The sequence below is a fragment of the Macrobrachium nipponense genome, chromosome 48 (assembly GCF_015104395.2).
Source record: "Macrobrachium nipponense isolate FS-2020 chromosome 48, ASM1510439v2, whole genome shotgun sequence".
NCBI lineage: Eukaryota > Metazoa > Arthropoda > Malacostraca > Decapoda > Palaemonidae > Macrobrachium > Macrobrachium nipponense.
The window spans coordinates 6,817,449-6,835,291 of NC_087223.1; the positions used below are offsets into that span (position 1 = coordinate 6,817,449).

At 36.5% G+C, this 17,843-nt stretch overlaps 1 protein-coding gene across 1 annotated transcript in view; it reads left to right on the forward strand.

Annotated features, from left to right (window-relative positions):
• Positions 1-24: 24 nt before the first annotated feature.
• Positions 25-17,843, forward strand: part of LOC135205016 (uncharacterized) — a 17,973-nt gene continuing 154 nt past the window's right edge. The window contains exons 1-4 of the mRNA XM_064235260.1: positions 25-277; positions 3,585-3,685; positions 7,096-7,258; positions 13,533-17,843. The exon at positions 13,533-17,843 is cut by the window's right edge and continues 154 nt beyond it. Coding sequence (XP_064091330.1) covers positions 224-277; positions 3,585-3,685; positions 7,096-7,258; positions 13,533-13,565 — 351 coding nt within the window. The 5' untranslated portion in view covers positions 25-223 and the 3' untranslated portion in view covers positions 13,566-17,843. The remainder of the gene's footprint in view (positions 278-3,584; positions 3,686-7,095; positions 7,259-13,532) is intronic.

Here is a 17,843-nt window from a genome sequence, read left to right on the forward strand (position 1 = left end):
TGTGGGGGGGAGGGGGTAATGTATACGTCAATGACAGTAGTGATTCAACATCCGGAAAGAGAAGACTCACTGCGTCAGCTGTCAAACAGGAAGGACGAAGTGGTTCAGTTCGGAACAAAACCCGTCGGCGGAAAATGACAGAGGATCGAACGGGCTGAGAAAGAAACCGAAGAGGGAAAAGAATTCGCGGAGTTTATTCCCGGGGGGAAAAAGGGAAGAAAATATGGCTCCTCTCGCTCTGGTGAAGGTGGCCATTCTCATCTGTCTGTCCCGGAAGGTATAACAACAATTCGTGTTTGGGGGGGGGGGGGGGGGGGGGGATTTCTATAAATGACATGTTTAATATTGTCGTTCTTTTCTTTCTTTGTTTTTGTTTACATATCGTGTGAAATGGAGAGAGAGAGAGAGTGAGAGGGGACGAAGGGAGGAAGTGTAGCCACTACTAGCTAGCCTACTACCTAGGTACCTATAGGTATATAATTTGACATCCAATACTATTGTTTATATTTATTTTATTTTTGTTTACATATTGAGAGAGAGAGAAAGAGAGAGAGAGAGAGGAGGGAGTGGGCTACATATTCTGACATACCTTAGGCTATACAATATTGTTTATTTGCTGTTTTGTTTATTTTGGCTTTAACGTCGTTGGGAATGGGGGGAGAGAGAGAGTGAGTGGGGAGGAAGTGGGACATCTAGCTATAATCTTACTTTAAGTATACATAGGTATATCAATATTGTCATTGTTTATTCTGCTTTGTTTTTGTTTATTTTTGTTTAAATGTTACATCTAAACCTCTTCAATAATATATCTTGTATATGAGAAGTATTTTAACCATTATTTAATAGCTATAATATGATTTCATTTTGATAAATTAGGGTAAAAAACCGCATGGTACAGGGGTGGACCATATACGATCAATGTGTACAACCCCCAAAAAAGTACATTATAGCTAACGCGTCCTGACATCAGAGATGGGCATCAGACGCGACTTCTTGTTGGTGAGAAACGGAGCTAAAGACCTCTACTCCGGTGTCAGGACGCGTTATAATGTACTTTTCTGGGGTTGTACACATTGATCGTACATGGTCCACCCCTGTACCATTCGGTTTTTTACCCTATTATACTTTATGCTTTTAAAACAGTTAGGGTATAGGTACCTATTTTTGAGTGGCGCACCTAGGTCATGTTAGGTTAGGCTTTCGAAGAGTGAAGTATGTTTATGGCATAGCCTAAGTTTTATTAGGTTAGGCTTTTCATAGCCTAACTTGCATTAGATTGGCTCTTTAGTGGACATATGTCCAGTAGAAAGTATCGGACGTGGTCCTGGGAGTTAGACTTTGACGCAATATTTTCTTTGATATATTTAATGAAGCTGTCTTTAGATACTGTAGTCCATAGGCATTGAGATTGGTAAAATTGCTGACTAATACTGCAGCCTGACTCCCACTAATTGGTGATGGAGATAGTATTCATCATCTTGTTTTATGTTTATGATATTTATCGTAATTTGTTTAATGTTTTATGTTCATTCCTAAGGGGCTATCTTAAAATTTCCCACAGTATGCCAATAGTTAGACAAAAATTTTGATTATTTTGGACCACCCTAATTCTGGAGAATATATCTTCTCATAGTCTGGGTACTGAATGCAAATAAAACGCTTATAAACTGCAACAGGCTCTAAGATGCCACCAAATAATTATTTTCTTAAGAGGCTTTTTTTAAGTAAACATTTTCCTTCATGGATTAGCCGAGGCACAAAATGGCTTCCACCCACAGTCATCTGTCTTGTGCACTTCCTGTTTGAGGTCTTTTCAAGGCAAGGTCTTTGTTTATTCCTTTTCATTGATGATTTTCTGGGCTTCCCACCTTACTTAGGCTATGAATCTTGTCAGTCTGTGGTCACACCTTTTTGACATTTGCTGAATTCATTTCTATTGTTCATGTGTCTGCAGCTTCAGGTGGTATATGCCTTGCGTATCCTTTATAATTCTTTGCCAAGGCTTTAATCTGTTGTAGGCTAGGTTGTTTTTAACATGCTATAAATTTTTTGCTTTGCTCCTGTGCCAAAGTTGAAGCAAAGAAGACCATATAGCGTTATTTGCTTGTATGTAATACTATTAGGTACATGAACATACCACCTCTTGCCAATCAGAGTTGTGGGTTGTTTGGGAAGTGTCATAATGCTGAATTGCTTACAACAATGTTATTATGTACTTAAAAATGCTTTGGCACTTAATCTCATTCACTGAGCATAAAAGGAAGCTTGAGGCTAATCAGACTGTTTTTGTTTATCAAGCCATTTTTGTAATTTGTGGTGTTAATGTATTACCATATGGTAGTAGCCGAATGCGTGTTTTCAGTTGTAAAAGTGTCAACATATTATGCCTTGTAGCAGCTACTTTCTATTGCTCATGATTGAGAGATCAGGTGGGCAGCTGTCCTGATGCGTAAGGCAGATTCATATGAATGATATTTGTTGTCATTGAATCGAGAGACGAAAACAAACATTTACAAACATCTGTTTTGCCAGTCAAGACAGAGAAATCAAGTAAAGTAGGATTGACACTAGGTTCTTGAGTGTCGTGTGACCTAGTGTCTTCCTGTTTCTTCTCGCAGACTCGCAGGATGTCTATTTCAGCTGTCAGAGGCAATGGGATCCTTATTAATCTTTTGGGACTATATTTATGAATTCTGTGGAATTGGCATCCATTTTTCTATCCAGTTCAATAATCCTTTTGCTTATGTAGGTGTTTAAGCTTACAAGGTAATGTTTTCTTTGATTATGAAAACTATTTTGGTGTAGTATTGTAAATATAGTGTATTGCATTACATAACAACCCTTTCCAATTGGACCATACTGAATACTGGCATGAATTGCCTCAATGTTACTTAATTTCAGTGAGGTCTCAAATTGCCATATGGTAGCAGGTTCTTATTACTAAAAGCCTATCTGGTTACCATTTGAATCAAAGCAGTAAGGCTATCTTAGATGATGGTTGGTTTTTATAAAATGAAATTTATTGTAACAGTAATTCATGTACGGCTAATAAGTGTAAACTTCAATAAATTTGAAATGAAGGTTGTAAAGAGCTAACTTATCACTATGAAAGAAGTTGAATTATAATAGAAAACATAAAATTTCATTTAAAAGTGGTTCATGTTTAGATAATTAGCATAAACTGACATTAATTTGATTTGGAGGTTGCAAAGAACTAATTTATTACCTCCAAAGAAGTTGAATTATTTTAGGAAATATAATAAAATTTTATTTAAAAGTGGTTCATGTATAGATAATGAGCATAAACTGAAATTAATTTGGATTGGAGGTTGCAAAGAACTAATTTATTACTTAAAAAGAAGTTGCATTATAATAGAAAACTTAAAATTTCTTTCGAAAATTATTCATGTGTAGATTATTATAAATACAAATACATTTGAATTGAAGGTTGAAAATAACTGAAATACCACTCGGAAGGAAGTTGAATTATAAGGGAAGTTTGGTTATGACAATTTAAAAAACGTGGTAAGCTACATCTCGGTGAAGTCCCGTTGTCAGCACTGATATTATGTCTGTCATTCCAGGTAGCAGCTCATTATTGTGAGTGGAATCTCTGCGGAGGTGAGCAGTATTGTTGCGGAGATAATCTTTGCTGTGATTATGTGTATGGTTTGTGGTACTTTTGGTAAGTCTTGTATTTCTATTTCATCTGTTTTATATTTTTGTGTTGAGAATTTGTTGTCATATTGTTTATCTTATTCAGAGGTACTTTAAGTATGTAGTCAGTAAGGCAAAGTGGCCTGTAATAATGCAAGAAAGCATAAAAAGAAGACAGCTAGAATTTTGTATGATGATAGTTGCAAATGGGTTTTAAAAATAGCTTTCATGTAATGTGTAACATATACAATTACAATATTACAGTGAGTGCTTTACTCACTGTATTGTACTTCATAGGTATTTTCATATTACATCATACTAAAGCGTTATATACAGTGTAAAGGGGTATGTTGTACTGGTATACATTGCATGTCAAATGTCATTAACCGAAACTCCTGTAAGTGATAAGTTTTCCAGATTCATTAATATTTCACCAGGTAAAAATAGACATCTTATCATGAGACATCATATGAAGATTACTAGACATCATTCCAAATGCTACTTGCATATAGAAGTTGGTTTGTCGTAACAACTCAGTTCCAGAAAATATATTATCTGTTTCAAGCTTTGCTTGAAATCAATTCTAATATTTGCATTAACCAATCTACACTGACTATATAAAAGATTTGTCCATAGTTCCTTGAAGTATATTCTTCATTCCAAAGCTTCACTTGAAATCTCTGCATATTTTCTGATCAGCCAATCTACAGACTCCACAAAAACTGTGGCACGTCTTTCTGAGAGAATAATAATTAGAAATTGATGCTGGATTCACCATCTCCAGCCTTTAGTTCTCGGTAGTCATTGTCCAAGTTTCATTTTAAGCCCATAGGACTCCCCATAGGGGTGTGCTGCCATCAGTCCACCTCACATAATGCTTTACTAAAGGTTCTTCTCAGTGTTCCTTTGGCTCATAACTGGAACCCCTTTCATTCCTTTTACTGTTCTGTTGTTTATAGTTTCTTCCATCTTATTTTTCACCTTCTCCTTACAGTTGTTTTACAGTGCTACTACGAGTTTTCCTCCCGTAGCACCTTTTACACCTTTTTCCCTGTAGGGGGCAGTGCTGTCAGTGCACCTCACACAGTGCACTGTAGGCATTACTTGAGGTTCTTTGCAGCGTACCTTCGGCCCTTAGCTGCAACCACTTTCGTTCCTTTTATGGCACCTCCTTTCACGTTCTCTTTATTCCAGCTTCCTTTCCTCTCTTATAAAATTTGATCATAGTGCAATTGTGAGGTTTTCCTCCTGTTAACCTTTCAAGCCTTTTACTGACAGTTTCTGTTTAAGCGCTGAATGACCTCATGGGTCCAAGAGCTTGGCCTTTTCAATTTTATATTTCAGTCCAGTTCAAGTCCACAGTGATATCGGGTATTGTTCAGTTACTGTCGTGAAACGATCACCACGCTTTACAATAAGCATAGGGCTCACTCAAGAATCGACTTTAAGTGAACCAGCCATAGTGTAAATCCTATATTCTATTCTATTCCTACATCATCATCCTAACATTTTGTTTTGAATAGTATTCAGTACAGTGTTACTAGTTCCTGCTTGTGCTCATTCACACAATTTTGTAATTTCCCTTTCTAAAAATTAAATATACTTTCAACACGTACGCATAAACAGGATCAGATATCCTACCATTTTATGATTCTTATCGTTAAATAGTGTTAAATTTGAGATGCAGAAAGCTACAGGAATTGAATATCCTTGTTGGAGGAGAGTAGAGGAATGAATGAGGATTGAAAGACAGAAGCTGGTGTAATAGGGTGCCAAATGGATGCTATACTACATACTATGTATTTCAGGAAGTTTAAGTCATTGTTTTTTGCCAATACCTTTCAATGGTACTTTGAAACAGTTTCTCACACCCTCACCTAATTGTTGATAAAGAATTCCATGTCCAAACACAGATTTTAAAGGCATTTTACCCTTGAATTTTAGGACAGCCAAACCCAGTCAGTCAAGATTTATGAATTCAGTCGGATAAGCATTCTTGGTGTACCCACCCTTCCTCAATCTTTAAACCTCGCTTCCCTGTCTGTCTTTTCATTCATTCCCCATTCATCTCTCTCTCACTCTGTTTTTTTGCAATACTTGCTATGTAATGGAAAGTTTTTAGGTACATATTAGCATTGCAGTTTTTCAACTGGGCAGTGTAGGATGAAATGAGCTAATGACCTACACAGTTATACAGAATTGAGGGTTTCCCGAAATCTTTGTAGTTGAAGGAAATGTTGGGTTAAACGACGGGTTTATCACTTGTGTATTCGGTCTCGACGCTGCTCAGAGTTATGGCTTACCGGTTGAAATGTCCCCTTGGATGCTGAAATGCATTTCATTGCAAAATTATGAAAACAAAATAAAAACAATCACATTCACGAAGGAAGTAGCATAAGCTACGGGATGTAATGATATAAAGGAAGAGTAGGGAGAAGAATGGCAGAGTCGAAGAGGAAAGTAGGGGTAGCGAGCAATTTACTATAAGTACAGGCAGTCCCCGGGTTTCGAAGGGTTTGGCTTACGACGTTCCGAGGTTAAGGTGCTTTTCAATTATATTCATCAGAAATTATGTCCAGGGTTACGACGTCTACAACGCTCATCTGGCACAAGAAATATGACACTAAAAATGCAAAATAATCAATATTTGAAGGTTTTGGGATGAAAAATGTAATAAGAATGAAGTTTACATAGTTTTCAATGCACCCAAAGCATTAAAAGTAAGGTTTTCTTAGGGTTACAACGCGTCTCATGAACGGATCCCCCGACGTAACCCGGGGACTGCCTGTAGATACTCAGGACAAGTATGTCCTAAAGTGTCAATCAGTTTACTGGTTACCCCATCAAATTCAAGAGAAAGGTGCCTCAAAAAGCATATTTTGGAAATTGAATTTATTTCCAAAAAACAATGACTCAAACTTCCTGAAATACATACTAGTAGTTCTGAGGGGCATCCCTGTGGTAACTCGGGTGTTGATCTTGGCTTTTGACTTTATGTATTTGCCTCTTGTTTCTCCCCCCCCTAGCTGTCCAGCATCTCTAACTCACTATACTTCACTTTTGACATCTCACTGAAGAACAAATGAGCAAGCACTATGTCAGTCTAGAAGTACAACTCGTGGTTGTGTTAAGTTGATTTGTGAAATGTTAAGTGGGCTACTCTATGGAGTATTTTCCTTCTTACATATGTACTTCCTTTATTGAAATCTTTAGCTGAAAACCCTTACGTACAGGGCCAGAGTGAATTTTCTGTGGGAGGATCATGATTGTTAGAATTTTTAGCCTATTTTATATTAGAAAATATACATTATCTTAGAATACTCATTAGTCAGTGCATGTATACTGAATGAAATAGAGGCGAACTGCTTTTAGCAGTAAAAATACATTAGTATGTACTTGTACATAAATTCACCATTTTAATTTCTTTATATCTTCCAGGGTCGGCGTTCTGTTCTTAGTGCTGCTTCTCTCTGCGTGCGGCGGATTGTTCCGTTACTACTACAGACGCTGGACAGCTGAAGGGGGCGGCCCTCCATATGTACCTTTCCCAGCTTACTCCTCTCTTCCGACGCATATCTCCAGCCAGGATCCCCTCTTTCAGGTAACGTGAGTTTTTGGTGTCGATGTCTGTTAACTTATTTGATAGGGGAAGTCTGTATATCTTATGTGGTAATGTCTGTTAACTTAATGGAAATTGTAATTTCTAATAGTGGTAATATTAGAGGTTTATTTTTAATCCATTTGTGCAAAAACTGAATAACTCGCTTTATTTCTCCTCACAATGCACGTAAAGACTTAAACTACCTTCCTGATTCAAATAAGATTTAAGGCTGCTTATTATTCATCATACATTTTGAATTTTATTTCTGAGTTCATTTATTGCCTCTTGCATTTCAAGTATTTGATGTATTTTGGTATTTCATTAACCTAGTTGTTTCAAACAAAATTTGAGATAAAACCTTTAAACATGGTCCCCACTTTCTACTGGTCATTTGCATGTGAATTTTAAGAGGCTGTAACCTTGCTCTGAAATGCTATGCCCTGTGGTGTATCTAACATTTCTCAACATCTGTTTATGCTTAATCATTGTTTATTTGGCTACATTTATTCATTTACATTCTGTATGTTACTGTTTCTTTCCTAACCTGTGTTTTCTCCTAGATATAACCACTCTGTACCATGGAAGGTTGTCTTTCATGTTACAGGCAGTCCCCGGGTTACAGTGGTCTCAGTTTAGGTGTTCTGACTTGATGGTCCATGCCTCACGCCACCATTAACCTGATTTTATGGTGCCGTAAGTGGTTTTACAGTGTTGTACCCCTTTTTATGGTACTGTAATCTGGTTTTATGGTACTGTAACGCGGTTTTACTACACTTACGGCACCGTAAGGCTCTGTTAGCGCCATTTATTCCCATTATTATTATTATGATGTTTCGGTTTATGGCGTTCTTTGGGCTATGGCTCACTGTCGGGAACGGAACCCCTGCTGTAAACTGTGGACTGCCTGAGTATCAGGCTGGATAACATCTGTCAAAATATTGATATACCAAGATTGGTAAACAGAATGTTTTCATAATACCAACCATAAATGAGCTCAAAACTATAAAAACTGAAGTGTATGCATGGAAGTCACCTTCACAAAAAGAAAGATCATTAGAAGTAATCCTGACAAAGACTGTACAGGACGCACTAGATTCTCGCATGGCCACTTAATGTCAACACCGCATACTGACCCAATGAAATGTAATAGATGTCAAACTCCCATGACTGTACGACATTTACTTATTGAATGCCCAAATTGGACCCAACAAAGTCTAATTTATTTTCGGATTTCAACAATGAAAAATATTCTTCCTGAATGCAAAGATTTTCCACTTTACAACATTATAACTTTTCTAAATAATACAGGTTTTTAAAATAAAGACTAGTTTTTTCTCAGGATAAAGTTCTGGCAGCCAGCCCGAGAAAGATTTTATATAAGACTCAAAGGTCTGGAAAAACTAATCCTTATTATTATTATTATTATTACTATTCTTGTTGAAAAGGATTGCTGCATCAGCTCCATTAAAGACTTGTTTAAAAGAGGGTCTACTCCCAAGATATATTATTACTATTGTTATTATTATTATTATTATTATTATTATTATTATTGTTGTTGTTATTATTATTATTATTATTATTATTATTATTATTATTATTATTATTACTAAAAATGGTTGCTGCTTCAGCACTATTAATTTTGTAGAGAGTCTTCTCTATTTTTCTGATGAGGGCTTTCTCGTTGTTGCTTAGACTGGCGAGCAACGCACCAAGGGCATGGTGAAATTCGGTCTAGTAATTTTGGTTTATTAGTGCTTATACAATTCTCTCTCTCGGTCTAGTAATTTTGGTTTATTAGTGCTTATACAATTCTCTCTCTCTCTCTCTCTCTCTCTCTTTTGGCTGATCAATTAGAAAATCTAGATGCCTTGATTAAAAGGACTGAACTAATATTGCTCAAAATTAAGAAATATTTTCTAAGAAAAGGGCTATTATTAAATGCCACCAAAACACAGTGCATGTTTTGTGGGTAGCTCACAGTATATTAGCAAAATTCCAGATGACATTGTAATAAAATGCGATGGGGATAAAGTAAAGATAAGTCAACATGTGAAAAATCTAGGTCTACACATGGACAGGTATATGACATTCAGTACTCACATTGACGAACTGAGTAGAAAAGTGAGTGGCATTCTAATGTATCTAAGTAGAGTAAAAGATTACTTTGATGATACTACTCGAGCCTTGATTGTGGAAAGCCTGGTCCTGAGTGTAATAAACTACTGTATTAAGATATGGGGAGTAACAAATGATATGCACATGGAAAAAGCTCAAAAAATCCAAAACTTTGCAGGTAGAGTAGCCGTTATTGGGGTGAAAAAACACGATCACATCACCCCAACCCTCCAGCAATTAAAGTGGATAAAATTAAAAGAAAAGTGTATGTACGATGTTTGTGTTTTTGTTTTTAAAAGTTTGAGAAAAGAATATCCCAACTGGCTATACACATTTCCTACAGTTGGTAATTGTAGGAATGCATTAACAAGACAGAATGAAAATCTATATGTAGACAGCTATCGAACAGATTTGGGTTCACGCTCGATGGCAATAAGGGGCCCAGCTTGCTGGAATAAACTACCACTGGAATTAAGAAAATGTATAGATGTTAGTTCTGATTTATTCAAAAGGAAGCTTTAAGCAATACTTCTTAAATTTTACTTGAATGTATATATATCCTAGAATTTTACAATCCAATTATTGTGAATTTTATGTAAATAATTTATATTGTAATGTAGCAGAATAACCATTTTATAATGGAATAAAGGTTTTTGACTTTGACTTTTGACTTTGACTCTCTCTCTCTCTCTCTCTCTCTCCAATGCGACGTTTCGTCCTGATCCACAGGACATTATCCAGCGATGAGTGCTGAGGGACTGAATTCCAGTGGTGAGTCCTTCTCCTTATATCATGATGTTGCGGGCTCTCGAGTATGGTCGGTAGAACCTCTCCGGCAGGTTCCTGGGAAGGTGACTCATACGGCGAGCATTTTTTGAGTCTTGCGGACCTTCTCAGGCAGGGAATATCACTGGGAGCCTAACCTTTTAACGCCGATTGGGCGTATTAAACGTCGATATAAATTGTCTGTTGGGTGCTGATTGGACGTATGGTACGTCGATATAAAAGTTTTTTTAAAAATTTGCGGAAAAATACTTATAGGCCTACCAGGCGAAAACTTTTGAATCACGCGCCTTGGGGGATGCTGGGAGCTCACGGATCAAGGCTTTGTTTTGTTTACAATCGTTACCCAGGCACGCAAGCGCGAATTTCTTTCTTCTCGCACTGAAAAACATCAGCGACACATCTCAGAAATTATTTCGTCACTTTGACATAATTTTTGCACCGTTTTATATTAGCCGTTACATAGAGTATTATATATGAAAATGTGCGCAATTTCATGTAGAATACAACTAAAAACAACTCATGGTTGTAGCTTTTATCAGTTTTGAAATACTTTTATATAAATAACGATAAGTGCCAAAATTTCAACCTTCTGTCAACTTTGACTATACCGAAATGGTCGAAAAACACAATTGTAAGTTAAACTCTTATATTCTAGTAATATTCAATCATTTACCTTCATTTTGCAACAAATTGGAAGTCTCTAGCACAATATTTTGATTTATGGTAAATTTATGAAAAAAAACTTTTTCCTTACGTCCGCGCGGTAACTCTTCCGAATAAATCTTAAATTTTTTCGTCCGATTGTCGTAATGTTTGCACCATTTTAAGTTAGCCGTTACATAAAGTTTTATATATAAAAGTGTGTGCAATTTCATGTAGAATACAACAAAACACAACCCATGGTTGTAGCTTTTATCAGTTTTGAAATATAAATAACGATAAATAGAAAAAATTCGTCCTTCGGTCAACTTTAACTCGACTGAAATGGTCAAAAACTGCAGTTGTAAGCCACAACACTTACAGTCTAGTAATATTCAATCAACTACCTTCATTTTGCAACAAACTGGAAGTCTCTAGCACAATATTTCTATTTATGGTGAATTTTTTAAAACAGCTTTTTTTTACGTCTGCGAGTTTCAAATTCATGCATCATTTTGTGATAATATTTTCTCTGTGTTGCCTTGATCATATTACAATGTGTTATATATCAAAATGATCGCAATTTAGTGTACAATACAAAAAAAAATTAACTCGTTAGCTTTAACCGTTTTGCCCACAGCACGATTTGTATACAATTATATATGAAATTTTTTTTTGCGCTGTCATATATCCCAATATTTATATATGATACGTAATGATATTTTTTTCATTTCTGATGGTTGCATACTAAACTTCAGGCAATGACAAAAAACAGAGCCAAAAATGAACTCTTAATCTTGAAAACTAAGCGTGCTGTGATTTAAAAAAAAAAAAAAAATTTTCCGCTTCGGCGCTCACTCGCGAACGCTGCCGGCATACAGGAGACAATTTTTAAAATACCGCTTCGGCGTTTTAGGGTTAATTGGCATAAAACAAACAACACCGTACGTGAAGCACATTATGAGAATAATACCAGGGGTGACGTCACTCAGGTAAAAGCTAATCAAGAGGCTCCCAGTGATATTCCCCGCCTAAGAAGGTCCGCAAGACTCGAAAACGCTCGCTGCATGAGTCACTTTCCCAGGAACCAATGAAAACTCGACCTGCCAGAGAGGTTCTCCAGACCGTACTCGAGAGCCCGCAACATCATGATATATAAGGAGAAGGACTCGCCACTGGAATTCAGTCCCTCAGCAGTCATCACTGGATAATGTCCTGTGGATCAGGATGAAATCTCGCATTGGAGGAGAGAGAGAGAGAGAGAGAGAGAGAGAGAAAATTGTATAAGCAATAATAAACCAAAATGACTCAACCAAATTTTACCATGCCCTTTGGTGTGTTGTTCGCCAGTCTAAGCATCAACGAGACAGCTGTCATCAGAAAAATAGAGAAGAGACTACTGGAGCAGCAACCATTTTTAACAAAACCTGTCTACGAGAGGGTCTCCTTCCAAAATATTGTTATTACGTACTGTAATTTTCAAGATGAATAGTTCTTGTGTAATTCTTGTTTTGTTTAGAAATTCCTCGTGACTGATTCCCTGACTCTGAAATAGTCAACCGTAGAGTTCGTAAACCCTTACCCTAACTCTCTATGCTGCTGAAACCTGTAGTGTCATTTGTAGACTCAAAGTTGTTAATGTTTACAATTGTAGATCAGTTAAAAAAATGTTGTGCATCCTGATAATGCAGTATATGTAGTACTGTATTTCATTCTTTATCTGTAAGTTATTTGTTATATTTTTCATCCTTTTTCTTTTTCGTGAAAGAAATGTCTTAGTCTCACTCAAACCTAAAAAGCCTAAAATATACAGAAGTCCTGTAGGTCGATAGGGCGCTGTCGTAATTTCTTAAGGATCTTTGCAGCATCTCTCTTTCAGCGTTGAATGACGTCATAGGTCTCAGCACTTGGCCTTTGTCATAAAAATGTTATATTCTCTTCCACTCCTGAAGGGTCTTTGTAGCTTATCAGAACACCAGATACGCAAAGCACGTGATAATGGAAGGGACTACTGTAGCAGCTGTGACGTCATACCTGCAGATAGCACCCTGGCTTGGTGGCAAGGGAAAAAAGGGGGGTGGTTTGGAATACAAGGGAGGGATTTCACTGGGTGACACGGCTTCCTCGCCCAGAAATAGATTTTTCCTACGTCAAAATCCCTTTTCTGGGCTCGGCCGTGTAGCTCCATGAAATAGTACCAGAGAAAACACCAAGCTTGCAACATATAAGAACAGATATTAAACAAGTATTAAACATGAAAGGGTGCAAATGAAAAACATTGAACATTATTTTACTGTACAGGCAGTCCCCGGGTTACGACGGGTTCGGCTTATGACGTTCCGAGGTTAAGGCGCTTTTCAATTATATTCATCAGAAATTATTTCCACGGTTACGACGCATGTTCCAGGGTTATGATGCCTACAACACTGATCTGGCAGATGAAATATGACACCAAAAATGCAAAATAATCAATATTTGAAAGTTTTTTTATGAAAAATGCAATGAGAATGCAGTTTACATAGTTTTCAATGCACCCAAAGCATTAATAGTAAGGTTTTCTTAGGATTTTTTATGATGTTCCGGCTTATGACGATTTTCGGGTTACAACGCGTCTCAAGAACGGAACCCCCGTCGTAACCTGGGGACTGCCTGTAATATTAATAATAATCGTAAATCATTATTCTTACTTTTCATATCAATGTTGTAATGTTTTATCTTTTTCTTGTAATGACAGGTCACTGAGGACGGAGTGAAGCCTGACTTGTGAATTTTCTCGCAACCGATGTGGTCTTCCTGTGTGATCTCATGAGTACCTTAATTCACTGGAGTTAAGGCAAGACGGCATTAAATGATAAAAACAGGTGTACTGAACAAACCACTGTATGAAAAGCCACTGTAGGCGTCTGATTGGAACCTTTTTGTTTGTCTCAGTGAAGTTCTAAGAGTTTGATGTGTATTTTAAGGTATATCAGTTTGGAGATTATTTTTATTTGGCATTTGGTTGAAAATTCTATTTGAGTTCATCTCTAGGTTGTTCGAGAAGTTCAAGCATACACATCCAAAGCACTTATTCATGGAAACCTGTGTATATTAAGGCAGACATGATAATCATAGTATGTGTATATGTTGGAAGTTGCTTATGATATTTCAAATGTAGGATGTGTCATATATTTTAAGTCTGCATTTTGTATGCTTTGAAATTACTATGTACCTAAGGTAAATGCATATGATAAATTTTTTTTTTGCTTTCAGCCACGGCTCAGTTCTTAAAATTTGCGTAAGTAGCGTATGTTTGGTTGTGTGTAAGGGATAGTGTGTTTTTATTTCTGAGGAAAGATGATGAGATTGACTCTTTAATTTATTCAGCTGCTTTTAGAGTTTTATCAAGGTTATATCTTGGCCATTTACTGAAATATAATTTTAAGATTGTCTGTAAATTGCAGTTCATCTCACCGATTATATTATTGTATGTTGAGGCCATCATCTTGCAGTGCTTTTAATGTCAAGATCCATTTCAGATGTCTAAAGAAACATTGTACTTTATAGCTTACCATTGTAACTTATACTGTGTTGTAGCTACAACACACTCCGAACAGTACCCGAGAACTATCGCTAACTAATAATAGTCAGCGATCTTTCACTCTACGTGGATATAGCAGAAACCTCGATTGATGGTCGTGTTCAAATCGCTCACAAAACTGTCGCGTACATGGACTTTTCCGAAGGTCGCATCCACTATCAAAATCAGTCTTTTCCCCACTTACAAAAAATCTTGGTTTGTAAGTTTGCGCAAGGCAAGAAGCTGCAAAGTGAGGTCCTATAGCCGGGATACAGTATACTGAATAGTTATCCAACTAAGGTATGAGGTAGAGTCGCAGATTGTAGAGAAGTTTCAGGGTTGATTATAGTGTCTTTTGACCTGATGGTGAACATCCACAAACTTCTACCTTGCTGCTGAATGGATGACACATTTGGATTGTAACCTGTAGTATAAGGTGAGCAGCATTAGCTTCCTGGAGTCACAGTTACTTCTGGTGATATTGGTTGTAAAAATTTACTGTTGGCTTAAGAAAACAGACCATAGACAACTTTATTTGTTTGCCAGGAAGTTCCCTAATGCCCCACTTCTCACGTTACTTTGTGACAAAGGTCTACCATTTTGTCTTTAAAAAGTGCCAAAACATTCACTATATGTAACATAGGCATCATGCTGAACATTCTGACAAGGAATTCATCACTCTATAATGTTCGTCGAGTGATTACAAAGATACGACACAGTAGTCTTTGAATAACACTTCAGCAGTGGTTGTGACTTATTTTTCTTCTTGTCAGAAGTTTTCTGACTACTTGTGAGTCTAGGGTTTAAGGGTAAACGTGTTCTTTTGAGACTGCTGTTCTATCATTTTATACAGTCTTTCCCCTTTAGTGAGTCTGTACGGAATATTCTTTCAGGATATAGGTGTAGAGGTTTCAGTGCATTGACCATTTCTATATCAGTGTGAGGGTTGTGTTTTTATTTACAAGAAAGCTTTTATTATTCATGTGTTCAGAAGTGAGAGTATGGCTTCTTTTGTACATCATAAGTCAAGCATTTAATGTTGGATTTGATTTTTCTGTTGTATTAAACTTAGCACTATTTTTTGTAGTATTTAAGGACATTGTATACATATAACTGCTTTTGGTTTCACTTAGGTGGGAACATTCCACGTTTTTCAGTTGGGCTGGTTGCATGCCTAGATTTGTAACAAATCTGTTGATCAAATTTTAGTCTTCTCCCTGTAGGGGGTTAGTGCCGTCAGCGTACCTCAGGCGGTACAATGGAGGCATTACTTAAGGTTCTTTGCAGCGTGCCTTCGGCCCCTAGCTGCTACCCCTTAGTTCTATTACTGTACCTCCGTTCATATTCTCTTTCCTCCATCTTAACTCTCCACCCTCTCCTGAACTATTGTATCAACATTATTTTCAGTGCTGAAAGACCTCATAGGTCCCAGCACTTGGCCTTTGGCCTCAATTTTATATTCCAGTTTATAGTAACATTCTGTTGACAAAACTTATGTCGCATTGATCGCGAATAATCATCCAGAGTATAGCTATCATTTAATCTAACCACTTATTTACGCTAGGACAAAAACTGTGAATATGACAGATGCATATTTGATAGCATAAATAATATAGACAGTGTCTGGTAAACATATATCAGTCTAGTAAGGCAGTTTGTATAAAATAGGAAACTGGTGTTACATTAGTTACGATTAAGTGTACAGTAGAACAAAAGTACGAACGATAGCGAAGTAACTGAGCGGTATTAGAGTTGCATAATTGGTGTTTGTAACCTGCTATGAATTACCTCCTGTTACTCTGAAATAGCAAAGAAAAATACAGTGTAGACACAGTCTTCCTTCTAACTTCAGTCGTAGACAATCTATTCATTTCAAGACCTGCACACTTCACAATGCAATGATGATTGTTGTTGTTTTTATGCATTTTAGTTATTTGTTTTTAAGTTTGTTGATTATGATAGGGATGTGCAATGGGACAGTTTTGTTTTTTTCATGTTGAGGGTAGTGTTACAATGGACCTATTTCTACTTTTCGTTACTTTAAAACAGGCAAAAATATTGTAGCTTCTTTTCGCTTTAATTTGGGTATTTGGAGAAGTCCAGCCAGATAATGAAGTTTACTGAAGATCTTTTTACATTTTGGAGTCATTTGCTAAGAGTTCTTATGTTTTTTCTTTCCAAGTTTTAATGAAATCGACCATTAATCTTTATCAGTCCTTATATTTATTGCATACTTAGTCCCTTGCAAATCAGATGGCCCAGTGTCTAAATAATTATAAGGAGGGCCTAAGATTTTATTTCATTTTTGTGTTTCATTTAGCCTTTCAGAATTTATTACAGCTGTACTTTTGATGTTAAATGAATTCTAATTTGGAAGCGTTACTTTATTTTCTTATCTTGGTTTAAGTTCTTGAAGTTTTCTTGTTACTGTTATCATTAGTGTTTCATTCACGACGAATGCTGGTTCTTTAAAGGCGTTCTTTACAAATCTGGGGACTACAGTATTGTAGTTGCATAACTTTTAGGCATTATTTTCCAGAGTTTACTGTTCTGAAATCAGTACTTGAGCTGGTCCACATTGCCTGAACAAATTTAAAATTAGGGGTATTCTGTAGAATTACAAACAAATAGGCATAAGATTCCAAATATTCTTTGGTATGTACTTGCAAACATTCTAATTATATACGACATTCACGAGGTTCTGTGTTAAAAAGAAAAAAGTCTGTGATACTGATTTTAAGTTCAGTTTGTAAGAGGAAATTGTAAGGTTGCGTTAGAATTTTAAAGACACGATGGTGTGTGTGAGTATGGAGTAGTTTCGTTTCTTTTAAAATCTGAGTTGCATCTGAGTGACTCAAAGCAAGTAAAACTTGGAAGTTTTATTTTAGAGGCTACTCTCGATGTTAGTTTATATACCATAGAACTTATTGTCCTTGAAGTAATCACAGAGAGTGTATCATTTCGTTATTGGCAGCTTGATGCAAATTGACAGTTATTTAGTGATTTGTAGTGTCTTCTTTTGGTAACATCATTTTGATCAACGTGTTGACACAAAACAGTCGCCCGTTAGTCCCTGTCCACATGGTCGAGCGTTTTGCTTGGCAAACTTTGTTCGATGTCAGAAGTGGAAAAACAGCGGGAAAAGTCAGAACATTGCTGCTGTTTCTCCACTTCTGACGTCACATCGAATGTTCATTGGGCCTTTAGCAGTGCAATAACACGCATACTTGCCAGTGGCGCATAGGCCTTCTTTGTCATTATAATTTCATATAAGCCTATGGTGTCAAGGCCATTAAAGTCCATAAGTTTCAGATATTGGATCTCATGGTTTATGACAAAAAAGTATAACAGGCCTTGCAAATCATTTAAAAAAAATAGTGACATAAGAAAAAAACAGTATTGTCATTTTATTTCACGAGAGAATTTGTGACGCAGGTTTTTTTTAGGCTTGGGTTGTTCCTCCATAATCTCATTATACTATATATT